At 54.2% G+C, this 14698-nt stretch overlaps 1 protein-coding gene across 3 annotated transcripts in view; it reads right to left on the bottom strand.

The window, feature by feature from the left end:
- Positions 1 to 8978: 8978 nt before the first annotated feature.
- COL6A2 (collagen type VI alpha 2 chain) overlaps positions 8979 to 14698 on the bottom strand; it is a 37886-nt gene continuing 32166 nt past the window's right edge. For 2 of the 3 annotated variants that reach the window (XM_079922296.1, XM_079922297.1), the window contains exon 28: positions 8979 to 10056. In XM_079922296.1, coding sequence (XP_079778422.1) covers positions 9458 to 10056 — 599 coding nt within the window. In that variant the 3' untranslated portion in view covers positions 8979 to 9457. Of the gene's footprint in view, positions 10057 to 10107; positions 12347 to 14698 lie in introns of those variants that run through there. The other variant, XM_079922298.1, reaches the window with a different exon arrangement.

Here is a 14698-nt window from a genome sequence, read left to right as displayed (position 1 = left end):
GAGTGTTCTTCCTATGTTTTCCTCTAAGAGTTTTATAGTGTCCAGTCTTACATTTAGATCTTTAATCCATTCTGAGTTTATTATTGTGTATGGTGTTAGGGAGTGTTCTTATTTCATTTTTTTACATGTAGCTGTCCAGTTTTCCCAGCACCACTTATTGAAGAGGCTGTCTTTTCTCCATTGTATATGCTTGCCTTCATTATCAAAGATAAGGTGACCATATGTGCGTGGGTTTATCTCTGGGCTTTCTATCCTGTTCCATTCATCTATATTTCTGTTTTTGTGCCAGTACCATACTGTCTTGATTACTGTAGCTTTGTAGTATGGTCTGAAGTCTGGGAGCCTGATTCCTCCAGCTCCGTTTTTCTTTCTCAAGATTGTTTTTGCTATTCGGGATCTTTTGTGTTTCCATACAAATTGTGAATTTTTTTTTTCTAGTTCTGTGAAAAATGCCACTGCTAGTTTGACAGGGATTGCATTGAATCTGTGGATTGCTTTGGGTAGTACAGTCATTTTCACAATATTGATTCTTCCAATCCAAGATCATGGTATATCTCTGCACCTGTTTGTGTTATCTTTGTTTTTTTGTTTTGTTTTGTTTTGTTTGGTCTTTTTTTTAAAAAATCTTTTATTTCTTTCATCAGTGCCTTACAGTTGTCTGACTACAGGTCTTTTACCTCCTTAGGTAGGTTTATTCCTAGGTATTTTATTCTTTTTGTTGCAATGGTGAATGGGGTTGTTTCCTTAATTTCCTTTTCTGATCTTTCATTGTTAGTGCATAGGAATGCAAGAGATTTCTGTGCATTAATTTTGTATCTTGCAACTTTACCAAATTCATTGATTAGCTCTAGTAGTTTTCTGGTGTCACCTTCCAGATTATCTATGTATAGTATCATGTCATCTGCAAACAGTGACAGCTTTACTTCTTTTCCAAACTGGATTCCTTTTATTTCTTTTTGTTCTCTGATTGCCGTGGCTAGGACTTCCAAAATTATGTTGAATAATAGTGGTGAGAGTGGACATCCTTGTCTTGTTCCTGATCTTAGAGGAAATGCTTTGTTTTTCACCATTGAGAATGATGTTTGCTGTGGGTTCGTCATACATGGTCTTTATTATACTGAGGTAGATTTCCTCTATGCCCACACTCTGGAGAGTTTTTATCATAAATCGGTGTTGAACTTGGTCAAAAGCTTTTTCTGCATCTATTGAGATGATCATATGTTTTTATTCCTTAATTTGTCAATATGGTGTATCACACTGATTGATTTGCATATGTTGAAGAATCCTTGCATCCCTGGGATAACTCCCACTTGATCCCGGTGTATGATGGTCCTTTTAATGTGTTGTTGGATTCTGTTTGCTACTATTTTCTTGAGGATTTTTGCATCTCTATTTATTAGTGATATTTGTCTGTAATTTTCTTTTCTTTGTAGTATCTTTGTCTGGTTTTGGAAGATTTTTAATCACAGTTTCAATTTCATTACTTGTGATTGGTCTGTTCATATTTTCTATTTCTTCCTGGTTCAGTTTTGGAAGGTTATACCTTTCTAAGAATTTGTCCATTTCTTGCAAGTTGTCCATGTTATTGGCATAGAGTTGCTTGTAGTAGTCTCTTATGATGTTTTGTAGTTCTGCAGTGTCCATTGTAACGTCTCCTTTTTCGTTTCTAATTTTATTGATTTGAGTCCTCTCCCTCTTTTTCTTGATGTGTCTGGATAAGGTTTATCAATTTTGTTTATCTTCTCAGAGAACCAGCTTTTAGTTTTATTGATCTTTGCTATTGTTTTCTTTGTTTCTATTTCATTTTTTTCCTGCTCTGATCTTTATGATTTCTTTCCTTCTACTAACTTTGGGTTTTGTTTGTTCTTCTTTCTCTAGTTCCTTTAGGTGTAAGGTTAGTTAGTTTTTTTGAGATTTTTCTTGTTTCTTGAGGTAGGCTTGTATTGTTATAAACTTCCCTCTTAGAAATGCTTTTGCTGCATCACATAGGTTTTGGATCATCGTGTTTTCATTGTCATTTGTCTCTAGGTATTTTCTGATTTCTTCATTGATTTCTTGGTTTTTTAGTAACATATTGTTTAGCCTCCATGTGTTTGTGTTTTTTATGTTTTTTTCCCTGTAATTCATTTCTAATTTCATAGTGTTGTGGTTGGAAAAGATGCTTGATATGATTTCAATTTTCTTAAATTTACCAAGGCTTGATTTGTGACCCAAGATGTGATCTATCCTGGAGAATGTTCCATGTGCACTTGAGGAGAAGGTGTAATCTGCTGTTTTGGGATGGAATGTGCTATAAATATCAATTAAATCTGTCTGGTCTATTGTGTCACTTAAAGCGTGTGTTCCCTTATTAATTTTCTGTCTGGATGATCGGTCCATTGGTGTAAGTGAGGTGTTAAAATCCCCCACTATTACTGTGTTATTGTCAATTTCCTCTTTTATAGCTGTTAGCATTTGCCTTATGCATTGAGGTGCTCCTATATTGGGTGCATATATTTAATTGTTATATCTTTTTCTTGGATTGATCCCTTGATCATTATGTAGTGTCCTTCCTTTTCTCTTGTAACATTCTTTATTTTAAAGTCTATTTTATCTGATATGAGTATTGCTACTCCAGTTTTCTTTTGATTTTCATTTTCATGGAATATCTTTTTCCATCGCCTCACTTTCAGTCTGCATGTGTCCCTAGGTTTGAAGTGGGTCTCTTGTAGACAGCATATATATGGGTCTTGTTTTTGTAACCATTCAGCGAGCCTGTGTCTTTTGGTTGGAGCATTTAATCCATTCACGTTTAAGGTAATTATCGATATGTATGTTCCTGTGACCATTTTCTTAATTGTTTTCAGTTTGTTTTTGTAGGTCCTTTTCTTCTCTTGTGTTTCCCACTTAGAGAAGTTCCTTTACCACTTGTTGTAGAGCTGGTTTGGTGGTGCTGAAATCTCTTAGCTGTTGTTTCTCTGTAAAGCTTTTGATTTCTTCATCAAATCCGAACGAGATTCTTGCTGGATAGAATAATCTTGGTTGTAGGGTCTTCCTTTTCATCATTTAAAATGTATTGTGCCACTCCCTTCTGGCTTGTAGAGTTTCTGCTGAGAAATCAGCTGTTAACCTTATGGGAGTTCCCTTGTATGTTATTTGTCGTTTTTCCCTTGTTACTTTTTTTTTTTAATATAAATTTATTATTTATTTTTAGCTGCATTGGGTCTTCATTGCTGCACACAGTGTTTCTCTAGTTGCAGTGAGCAGGGGCTAGTCTTCGTTGTGGTGCATGGGCTTCTCATTGCTGTGTTTTCTCTTGTTGTGGAGCATTGGCTCCAGGTGTGCGGTCTTCAGTAGTTGTGGCACATGGACTCAGTAGTTGTGGCACATAGGCTCTAGAGCACAGGCTCAGTAGTTGTGGCACACGGGCTTCATTGCTCTGCAGCATGTGGGATCTTCCAGGACCAGGGCTTCAACCCATGTCCCCTGCATTGGCAGGCGGATTCTTAACACTGCGCCACCAGGTAAGCCCTCCCTTGTTATTTTTAATAAGTTTTCTTTGTCTTTAATTCTTGTCAATTTGATTACTGTGTGTCTCGGTGAGTTTCTCCTTGGGTTTATCCTGCCTGGGACTCTCTGTGCTTCCTGGACTTGAGTGGCTATTTCTTTTCCCATGTTAGGGAAGTTTTCAACTATAATCTCTTCAAATATTTTCTTGGGTCCTTTCTCTCTCTCTTCTCTTTCTGGGGCCCCTATAATGTGCATTTTGGTACATTTAATGTTGTCCCAGAGGTCTCTTAGGCTGTCTTCATTTCTTTTCATTGTTTTTTCTTTATTCTGTTCTGTGGCAGTGAATTCCGCCATTCTGTCTTCCAGGTCACTTATCCGTTCTTCTGCCTCAGTTATTCTGCTATTGATTCTTTCTAGTGTATTTTTCATTTCAGTTATTGTATTACATATATCTGTTTGTTTGTTCTTTAATTCTTCTAGGTCTTTGTTAAACATCTCTTGCATAGTCTCGATCTTTGCGTCCATTCTTTTTCCAGAGTCCTGGATCATCTTCACTATCATTATTCTGAATTTATTTTCTGGAAGGTTTCCTATCTCCACTTCATTTAATTGTTTTTCTGGGGTTTTATGTTTTTCCTTCATCTGGTACATAGCCCTCTGCCTTTTCATTTTGTCTATCTTTCTGTGAATATTTGTTTTCCCACAGGCTGCAGGATTGTAGTTCTTCTTGCTTCTGCTGTCTGCCCTCTGGTAGATGAAGCTATCTACGAGGCTTGTGCAAGCTTCCTGATGGGAGGGACTGGTGGTGGATAGAGCTGGGTGTAGCTCTGTGGACAGAGCTCAGTAAAACTTTAATCTGCTTGTCTGCTGATGGGTGGGACTGTGTTCCCTCCCTGTTGGTTGTTTGGCCTGAGATGATCAAGCTGATGGGTGGGAATAATGGAGGACTCTGGGAGGGCTCACGCCAAGGAGTACTTCCCAGAACTTCTGCTGCCAGTGTCCTTATCCCCACGGTGAGCCACAGCCACACCCTGCCTCTGCAGGACACCCTCCAACACTAGCAGGTAGGTCTGGTTCAGTCTCCTATGGGGTCACTGCTCCTTCCCCTGGGTCCTGATGCAGACACTACTTTGTGTGTGCCCTCCAAGAGTGGAGTCTCTGTTTCTCCCAGTCCTGTCAAAGTCCTGCAATCCAATCCCACTAGCCTTCAAAGTCTGATTCTCTAGGAATTCCTCCTCCTGTTGCTGGACCCCCAGGTTGGGAAGCCTGACGTGGGGCTCAGAGCCTTCACTCCAGTGGGTGGACTTCTGTGATATAAGTGTTCTCCCGTTTGTGAGTCACCCACCCAGTGGTTATGGGATTTGATTCTATTGTGATTGCACCCCTCCTACCATCTCATTGTGGCTTCTCTTTGACTTTGGATGTGGGGTGTCTTTTTTGGTGAGTTCCAGTGTCTTCCTGTTGATGATTGTTCAGCAGTTAGTTGTGATTCTGGTGCTCTCGCAAGTGAGAGTGAGCCCACGTCCTTCTACTCCGCCATCGTGAACCAATTGCTCCTCTCCCGTTTGTTTCTAATTCTGTTTATAATAGCATTTTGGTTACAGAGTCAGTTAAAAATTTTACAGTCAAATTTATTATATATATGCTTATCAACTACAGGGAAGGGGAGAAGGATCTAATTGCAGTTTCTGTTTCTCTTTTTTCACCGAGAATGCTACTAGGACCCCCCCCCCACTATCCCCACCTGGGTGGGTGCCCTCCCTGGCCCCTCACACCATGGCCGGAGGTCCTGGCATCAGCCCCTCGCCTCTGACATCCCTGGACAGCAGCAGGCCCAGCCGTGCGAGCACAGGTCCGTCCCCGGCTGCCTGGAGGTGGGGCATGGGGCCTTGGGGGCAGGGAAGGGAGATGGGCCCTTCTGTCTGGGGAGCACAGCTACACCTTGACAGGGTGGTCCTGGGAGAATCTTACTTCCTGATGGAGGCAGCCGAGTGCCCGTGGGGTGGGGCACAGGGGCTGCCCTGGGAGGGTCAGCTGGGCCTGGTCGGAGCACCAGTCCTGGACCTGGAGGGAGTTGTCCCAGGGGTCTGGGAAGGGCCTCAGGTGCTCGGGGGCAGCCGTGATGGGGACTCACTAAGTCAGGCCCGAGTGGCCACCGTCGAGCTGTGGGACTGTGTCCTGTCGGCCCCGGAGTGGCCTCCTTGTCCTGGCAGCCTCCTTGCTGGGGCTGCAGCTCTGCTTCAACCCCGCCTGAGAGCTGATGGGGCCCTGCCCCAGCCCTGTCCTGTCCTCTCCCTGTCCGCCAGCCCTGCGCCCTGCCCAGGCCTTTCTAGGGATGGCTGGAGGCCGAGCCTGTGCCTGGGGAAGAGACGTTGGTGTAGAGGGGTCAGCGGGAGCACCTGGGAGGTCGTGTGTGAGGGGTGATAGTGAGAGGCATTGAAGGGGGAGCTGGCGAGGAGGCCTCAGTGAGGGGTGATGGTGAGAGGCGTTGCGGGGGGTGGGGAGCTGGCGAGGAGGCCTCAGTGAGGGGCGACAGTGAGAGGCGTTGCCGGTGGGGGGAGCTGGCGAGGAGGCCTCAGTGAGGGGTGATGGTGAGAGGCGTTGCCGGGGGGAGCTGGCGAGGAGGGCTCAGTGAGGGGTGTGGGTGACAGGGTGCTTGCTGCTGAGAGGGTGTTAGTGACGGGTCTTTGCTGGGGTGGTGTTAGTGGGGGGTGTTCTTGTGGGGACGCTGAGGTGACGTTTGTGAGTGCATATGTTTGAGGGTATGTTAGTGAAAGGACGTTGGTGTGGGGACTCTGCTGACGAATGTTCATGAGGGACAGTGTGAGGAGATTTGGTGGGGAGGCCTTGGTGAGGGGACATTTGTGCGAGGACACGGGTGAAGTGATAATGGTAGAGACAGTGTGAGTGTTACTGTGGGCCGTCGGTGAGGAAATGTTGAGGGAGCGTCTGTGAGGGACGCTCCTGGGGTATATTAGTGAGGTGACGTTAGAGAGGCATGCCGGTGAGGGGACATTTCTGAGGGGACACTAGGGGCAGTCAGTGTGGGGAACAAGTGAAGGGTGTTGGGGAGGAGGCTGGTGACGGGTCGATACTGAGAGACGCTGTGAAAAGTTATTGAGGGGACAGTAGTGTGGGGGCGAGATCGTAAGGGCTTGTGGGTGGGGTAACACTGATGTGGCCGTTGCTGAGTGATGACCGGATGGTGGTGAGGGGACATTAATGTGGGACGTTGGTGTGGGGACATTAGAATGTTGACACTGGTGAGGGTCCTGGGTGAGGAGGTGTTTGTGCAGAGATGCTGTTGAGGGGATGCCGCTGAGGCGCCTTAGTGCTGGGCTGCTCGTGAGGCGATGCTGGTGAGGGATGTGCCGCTCTCAGAGGCAGGAGTGTGCCTGGCTCCTTACGGCCACTTTGAGGGCCTGCGTCTGTCCTTCCTGTGGGGGTGGAGGTGACAGGCATGACATCCACTCAGGCTAAGGGACCACCTCGAACACTGTCTCGGTCGCAGAATAGGGCGTGGTTCCTCCGTATGAGGACCCACGGCCTTGTGCACACTTTTGAGGCCTGGGGAGTCCGCTGGGCTCCCCCGAGGACTGCACGCTGCTGATGCCCGCACAGCGGCCGTCCTGGGCGGGTTCCATGGCCACTCCGCTGGCTTCCTTCTGTGGCCTTGGCCCCAGGTGAGCCCATCTGGGTTCAGCTGTGCCGAGTGTCCTTCACTCATGCCCCCTGCTCTCAGGAGACAGGATCCATGTCCGAGTGGGGCTGGGTGGCGGTGAGCAGGCAGAGTGGGGACCCAGCTAACCCCGGCTGTAGAGAGGGCCTGAGGGTGTCCCGTGTGTATGAGGGAAGGCTCTGGTAGGAAATGCAGAACCCTAACTCAGACACCACAAGTGGCAGGGAGTGTGTCTGAGCGTCCCTCCAAGGGGCGGAGGGCTGGGGATGTGGGGCCTGAGAGGGAGCTGGTGCCCTTGCCCTCCAGGGAGGTCGGGGCCCCAGGGGAGAGCGCGGGGGACACCAGCGTGGCGGGCGCCCTGCGGGTCCCCAAGGTGGCCTGCGCCCGGGAAGGACCCCGCTCACCTGCTCTCCGGGGTCGTAGGCCGGAGTCACGGAGAGGGACGTCCTTTCTTCTGCAGAGGGGACCCCGTGCAGGGTCCAGCGGACAGAACTCCAGATCCGTGGAGGGAGGGGCCCCTGCCTCCCCCCCGGCCCCGCCCCCGGGAAGTTCACAGGCGCCAGCCCTGCGGCCTGAGGCCTGGGGCTGCCGGGCTCTTCTCTTTCTCGTGCAGGCGTTTCGTACTGTTCTTTGCGCGGAGGGAGGGGGGCAGAAGAAGAGAAGATACTCGGTGTGACGCCCTGCCTTTCAGCTGCAGGCCGTGTAGGCAGATGACAGGAGAGGCGGAAGTGAGTCAGTCACCCCCAAGGGGGGGTCAACAGGGTGTCATCGTGTTCTGGGCTGAACTGTGTCCCCCTCCCCCAAATTCCCATGTCGAAGTCCTAGCCCCCAGTACCTCAGAATCTGACCTTATTTGGAAATAGAGACGTTGCAACATAATCTGTAATTAGTTGAGATGAGGTCATCCTGGGGTAGAATGGGCCCTAATTCAAAATGACTGTCCAAGAGGGAAACGTGGACACAGACGGGCCGTGGAGGAGGGACAGGAACTGGCGCGCCTGGAACGGTCCCTCCCGAGAGCCGTCAGCGGGGGCGCGGCCTGGGGACACCGGGACTCTGCCGACTGCTGGCCTCCAGGCTGTTGTTGAAGCCCCCAGGTTGACATACTTTGTTAGGCCAGGCCCAGCAGACTAAACAGCCCGGGATTTAACAGGGCACTTCCCAGAGGGTGACCTTAAAAGACCTGGGCGTCTGGACAAAAAGTCACTGCGGCTGCCAGAAAGAGCCTCTTATTTCTCCCCTATCTATCTATCATCTATATATCAATCAATTATCTATCTATCTACTTCTGTCTCATCTGTGTACCTGTCATCTAGCTATTATCTATATATCAATCAACTCTCTCTCATCTGTGTACCTATCTCTCTATATCTATATATCAATCTATCAATTATCTATTTTTCTCTCCCTCTCATCTGTGTACTGTCATCTGTCTACCATCTATCTGTATCACCTCTCTTTCTATCATCTGTCATCTCTCTATCATCTCTATCCACAGACATCCTTATGCAAACCAGCAAACATCCCTAAAGTTCTCTGGCCCCGTTTTGGGGACAGAGTGAGACTTCACTGACCAAATACTTTGTTTTCAGCCCAAAGCCAACTAGACAAAGGTGGATTCCACGGTTGAGGCCATCCAGTCGGTGCCCTTGGGAGTGGGGTGCCTGTAAGGACAGGGGGCCAGGCCCGGCACCCTCTGGTGCACAGAGCAATCCGGGGGACCCCGGGGTATGATCAGTCCTGGGGCTTCTGTGAACGGTCTCAGCATCCCCACTGGCACAGACACTTGGAAGCTGGGGAGCAAGCGGGGTTCAAAGCCTTTATTGGACTGGGGTGTGTGCACACAGGGAGGTGCAGGGCCTGCTGTCACAGCTCAGTCTGATGGGGGAGGTGACGCCCAGAGACCTGGGAGCGGGGCCCGAGGGCTGGCAGAGAGCCTCTGGAGGGCACTCGCGGGAGGACAAGTCTGGGAATGAGGCTGGGCTGAGGGAGGCCAGCCCCAGACGTGCTCCCCGTGAAGCCTCTGGGGTCCCGGGAAGGCACAGAGGGCAGGACAAGGGTGGATGGTGAGGAGGGACAGTGCGCTCAGGGTGTCCAGGGCTGCGGGGTCCCCGGTAGGAGCTGGGGTGGGCGGGGGTCCTCCGCTCCTGACTTTACACCCACACGTGGAGAGACTGAGCCGTCAGTGCGCTGGACCTCTCAGGTGGGGTCTGAGTAGCACCACGGACAGGAGGACAGCACCCGCGGGGCAGGGGTCGCGGGGCTGGTGGTGGGGGCGGGCAGGGGGCGCTAGCAGATCCAGCGGATGAACCTGTCGAAGAAGCCAGGCTGGGCCAGGCTGTCGTAGTCCTTCTCGCGGAAGACGGCGGCCGGGTCACCCAGGCTGATCTTGGAGAGCACGTCCGCGTCCACGTCGCTGCCCACGGCCACCACGGTGGGTACCACGTTCTGCTTGCGCATGGAGTGCACCGCCTCCTCCAGGCTGTCGTTGCCCGTGACGCCGTCCGTGAGGAACACGAAGTCCAGCTCGGCGTGGCGGCGCGCCCCGGCCCGCGCGCCGTGCACCACCTGGTTGATGGCGTGCACGATGCCCGCGCCCACGTGCGAGAAGGAGTTGAGGTAGCGCGCGCTCGCCAGCGCCTCCTGGATGACGGTCAGGTTGGAGGTCAGCGGGAAGGCCACCTGCTGCTCGCGTGGGCCTCCGAACTGCAGCAGCGCCACGCGCGCGTTGAGCGGGTCGTCGTCCCTGCGCGCCAGGGTCAGCCGCCGGGACACCTCCTCCACGAAGCGCCGCGCCTTGTGGAAGTTCTGCTCGCCCAGTCGCTCGGAGCCGTCCAGCAGGAAGACGATGTCCACGGGACGCTGGGTGCACTGGGCCACGTACAGCTCTGGGGGCGAGACGGGGTGGTGCGCGGGCGTCCTGGGTGAGGCCCCGCTGCCCCGCCCCAGCCGCGCCCCCCGGGCCACGCCCGCCCCGGCCACGCCCTGCACCCGCCTCTCGGCGCATGCCGCACCCACAGGAGCCACTCAGACCGCTGGAGCCTCACCCAAGGTCACCGGCGGTCGGGAGCCCTCCACAGCACCCAGGACGTGGGTCCAGGCTCCCACCCTGTCTCCCTGGGACCGACACCGTCTCTCCTGGTTGTGCTCCCACCAGGAAATGTCCCCAAACCTGAGGCCGAGGGGTCCCTTTCCACTCTCCCAGCACCATCGCTGCCCAGCGACCTCCTTCAGGCCTCGCGGGCAGGCAGGCAGGGATCAGTAAAGCCCCTTCTTTTGGCCCAAGAACTGGATGCGCCCAAAGGACCACAGGGCATGGGGAGTAGGGGTGGGGGAGAGAGGTGTCATCACAGCTGTGATCGTGTACAAAGACCTCATGGAGATCCCCAGATGTGAGGACCCACCTCTGGAGGCTGGGCCGTATTTCTCCCAGCCCTGGGAGCATCAGGGAGAGAAGGGGCCTGTGTCCCCTCGACTGGCTCAGGCTTTGGTGGGCAGTGGGCACAGGTGTGGCAGCCCGGGTGACTCCCCGTTTACCTGAGACCCTTGCCTCTTCCGGGCAGTCACCAGCCCAGGACATACTGGACAGTGTGAGGGCAAGGCTGCCACCAGGGCTGAGGCTGGGCCTCTGAGGGACGTGGGCGCCTCTGCACAGCCTGAAAATCCGCTCCGCGCACGGGACCACAGGCTGGGTCTCCGTCCAGGAACGCGCAGCCAAGCCCCTCCCGAGATCTCAGCTCTAACGGCCGAGGGGGCTCGGCAGCGGCGGGGCTGGTCCTCCCTCGTGGGTCCAGCTCTCAGCCCCATGGGCACCCTCCTGACCTGGGCAGGAGAGGACTCCGCTCACAGCCCAGGCGCGCTGACCCAGGGCCGGGAGCACAGGGATCCCATCGGAAGGAGGTCCTGACCTGTGGCACCAACCACGAGGGGCTCAGGATCCCGCGTGGGCCCCGCAGGCACCAGGTGCCCCCCGCATGGGCAACCCCCGAGGCCCAGGCGAGCAAGCAGTTCGCCCCAGCAGGTCGCTGGCCACAGCACACATTCACACGCCTTGTTTTTCAGCTTTTATAGAACGTATGAGATGCACTCAGAGCACCTGAAGGACACTCTTGGGTGTGTCACCTGCAGTACTGGGCTACCCGCGGAGGAGCGAGTGTTTCTGGCAGATTTTTTTTTTTAGAGGAGCTTATTTATACGGCAGTGCAGATGAAGAGCAGCTTTGGCTTAAACCCACAGAGCTGGAGCTGGAGCTGGAGCTGCCCAGCGAATTCCCTGTGTGCCCCTGGGCCTCTAAGTCCCTGTGGTGAGAGTCAGAAACGCAGGGACTGCTGGTTTGGGGGGGTTCTCGATATATCAACCAGGGGGGCGAGAGAAGCGCACAAGGGGTGACCTGGGCACAGAGGCCAGAGGTGAATCCGGGAGTTGGGGCCGTTTATGAGGCTCTGGTCTTCCCTCTTTCTTTTCGGCTAAATAATGGCCCCGAAGAGATGCCTACGTCCTAATCCTGGAGCCTGTGACTATGACCTTACATGGCAAAAGGGCTTTGCAGACGGAATTCGATTAATAATTCCCTTGAAATGGGGAGACCCTCCTGGATTATCCGGCCCTAAATGCCACACAAGTGTCCCTGTAGGAGGGAGGCCGGGGCAGGGCGGGGCGGGGGGGAAGAGGAGAGGCCAGGTGTCCACAGAGCAGAGACGGGAGCTGGAGAGGCAGGAAGGGCCTCCCTTAGAGGTCCAGAGGGCGCGCGGCCCTGGGACACCTTGCTTTTGGACTTCCGGCCTCCAGACCAAGAGAACAGCTTCCTGCTGTCTTCAGCCCCGCAGTGTAAGGTAGGCAGCCCCTGGGAGCTCCTGCAGCTGGGGAGCCGCACCCTGTGGGCTCAGCAGAGCGCCAGCACGGTCTCGGGGTCCCCCACGATGTCCCTGTGCACCAGCTTAAAGGCGTCAATGAACAGGTCCATCCAGTCCTGCCGTTCGCCTCCTGTGGCGAACTTGGCCCGCTCCGCGGTGTAGACCAGCACAGCCACCAGCCTGGAGTAGGCGGCTGGGTCCTGTGTGAGCTCCGTGGCGTTTAGCAACTTTTGGATCAGGGGGATGGTCCTGGGGAAGGAGGCGTCCGGGCCCTCTTCCGTGCGGAGGAAGGTGACCGGGGGCTCGCCGCCAGGCCGCGGTCCATCTGCGGGGGATTCCAGAGAAGCTTTTCAGGGACTTGGTCGGCGTGATCGGGGCTCCAGCCGCCTCTCTCCTCGGAGACGAGGAGGGACCAAGAGGCCAGCGAGGGGGTCAGACGAGGAGCCGGGGAGGCTGCAGCTCCCCCGTGGTCAGCACGGGGTGCCAAGGCGAAGCAAATGGGGCTTTGGGGAGCCCGGAGGAGACGGGGAGCAGAAGCTCGAGAACTGCAAGACTCTTGGCACAGACGGCTGCTGAGGCTAACCGGGTGCTGGCGGCCCTGCCCTGGGACGACCCCAGCCCCTTAAAATGCTCAGTACTACCGGGACAACTTCCTGCCTGTTCCAGCCCGGCCTGTGATAGGCACCTGGGCCCCCAGAGCCCCTCTCAGGGTGGTTTCTCTAGCCGGCGTGTGATTACAAATCCTCCGCCCTTCACCTTCAGATGTAAACCTCCCTGCCCTGCGCTGTTGCCCTGAGGACCAGGGAGCAAACGCTCAGGGCGCCCCACGCTCTCCCCTTCCCGTCCCATCCCGTCCCGGGGGAGGTCAGGGCCTACCCTCTGGGCCCCTCGCTCCAGGCGCAACAAGGCCTCCTGTCCGCAGGGTGCCTCGGACACGTCCAGTTAGCTTCCCCGGGTGGCCCGGCCTCACGGCCCCAGCCCTGCCCTGCGCCCTTCCTTTGGGGCGCCCAGCCTTCTGGAGCCTCCTGCCTTGGCGTGGGGGGCAGGGCTCAGGTCTCCCTGAGCAGCAGCTATCGCGGAAGAAGACCTGCCTTGGCCGCCTTTGCCTGGCGTCCGCCTTTGTTGCTCTTTGCCAGCCTCGTGGTTCTGCCCCAGTTGAGCTGCCCCCCTGCCCTGGTCCAAGCCCAGGATGTGGCTGAGCCTCTGGGTGGAAGGGGCCATTTGGCCCAGTAGGTCAGGGCTGTGCCAGGGCAGGCCGCGTCCACCCAGCGCCCCATCTGCGCAGCCCTCAGCGAGCGCGCCAGGGTCCACTCGTGTCAAGAAGGCCATTTGTAAACGCATATTCTGTCGTTACAGCTCCTTCCTTCCCTTCTGGGCACAATGTCTAATTTACTGGGAAATTTCAAATCGCTTTAAAGGAGAAGGAGATTGTGAGTTTAGCAGAGGGGGGACTTAGGAGAACAGGGGAGGGGTCCCTAAGGGGGCTGTTCCCTTTCACTGTCAGGTCCTGGAGGCTCAGGGGAAGTGAGATCACCAGCATTACTCTAGCATCAAAACCAAAGACATCACAAGAAAGGGCACGACAGCCCAAGATCTCTCACAAACACAGATGCAAGAATCCTCAATAGAATATTAGCAATCAACTCTAACAATATATATGTATTACACATCATGACCAAGTGGGATCTATCCCAGGTCTGGAAGGCTGGTTCAGCGCTCAAAACTCAGTGGACGTAATCCATCACGTCAGCAAAGCTAAAGAGGAAAAACCAGCTGATCATGTCAACAGGTGCAGAAAAAGCCTCCGACAAGATCCCACACTCGTTCACGATAGACTCTCAGCACCTAGGAATGGGGGGCCCTCAGCTTGATAAGGAACATCTACAGAGACCCTCAGCGGACTCCCCCATGGCGAGAAATTCACAGCTTCCCCAGCAAAATCACCGCGGGGCCCTGGCACCAGGGGCTGGGTCAGGTTTCTGCCCTCGAGGGGCCAAGCTGACCACGGCACCCACACCCTGGGAGGAGTCAGGCACCCTGAGGGCAGGGGCACAGACCAGGGGTTAGTTGGGTCTCTGCGTGGACCCAACCCCCTTTAGCCCCCGGGGGAGATTGGGGTTGGCGCTATTGGGCCAGCCTCTGGGGTTTGGGGTGGCTCTGGGTGCTACACACAACCGTCTTCAGCTGACTCTGGGGACCCCAAGCCCAGGCCGTCTCTGGGATGACCCCACAGCTTGCCAACGGCCATGGCATAGTCATTGGTACAATCTTGGCGAGCACTTCCTTGGAAGTTCTCTGTCAGAATAAGTGTGTGGACCCCCGTCCCCAACTCAACACGGTCCCTTACCTCAGGCGGCCTTGGTACCTTTGAACCTGCCCGGGGCCCCCTGACCCCTGGGAGGAGCCTGCCGGAACACTGACCTTGTGGCAGACATGGATGTGGGCGCAGGCCCCAAGGTTCCCATCGGTGTTGGACCTGCCAGCAGTCCAGCCCGACTCACCCTGCCCCCCGCCTGCTGCGGAGGACCCACCACCCAGAGCCGGCCCCGGGGGCCCCTCCGAGGCAGCAGCAGGATGCCCAGAGGAGCTGGTCGATGCATCCTGCCCCTTCCCCGCCCCGAGGGACCCCAGCCCCCAGCCTCCCACTCTAGTGCAACCACATAGGGCTCGAGGCACG

The sequence above is a fragment of the Stenella coeruleoalba genome (genome assembly GCF_951394435.1).
Source record: "Stenella coeruleoalba genome assembly, chromosome: 5".
NCBI classification, from domain to species: domain Eukaryota; kingdom Metazoa; phylum Chordata; class Mammalia; order Artiodactyla; family Delphinidae; genus Stenella; species Stenella coeruleoalba.
This window is presented reverse-complemented; position numbering and strand designations above follow the sequence as displayed.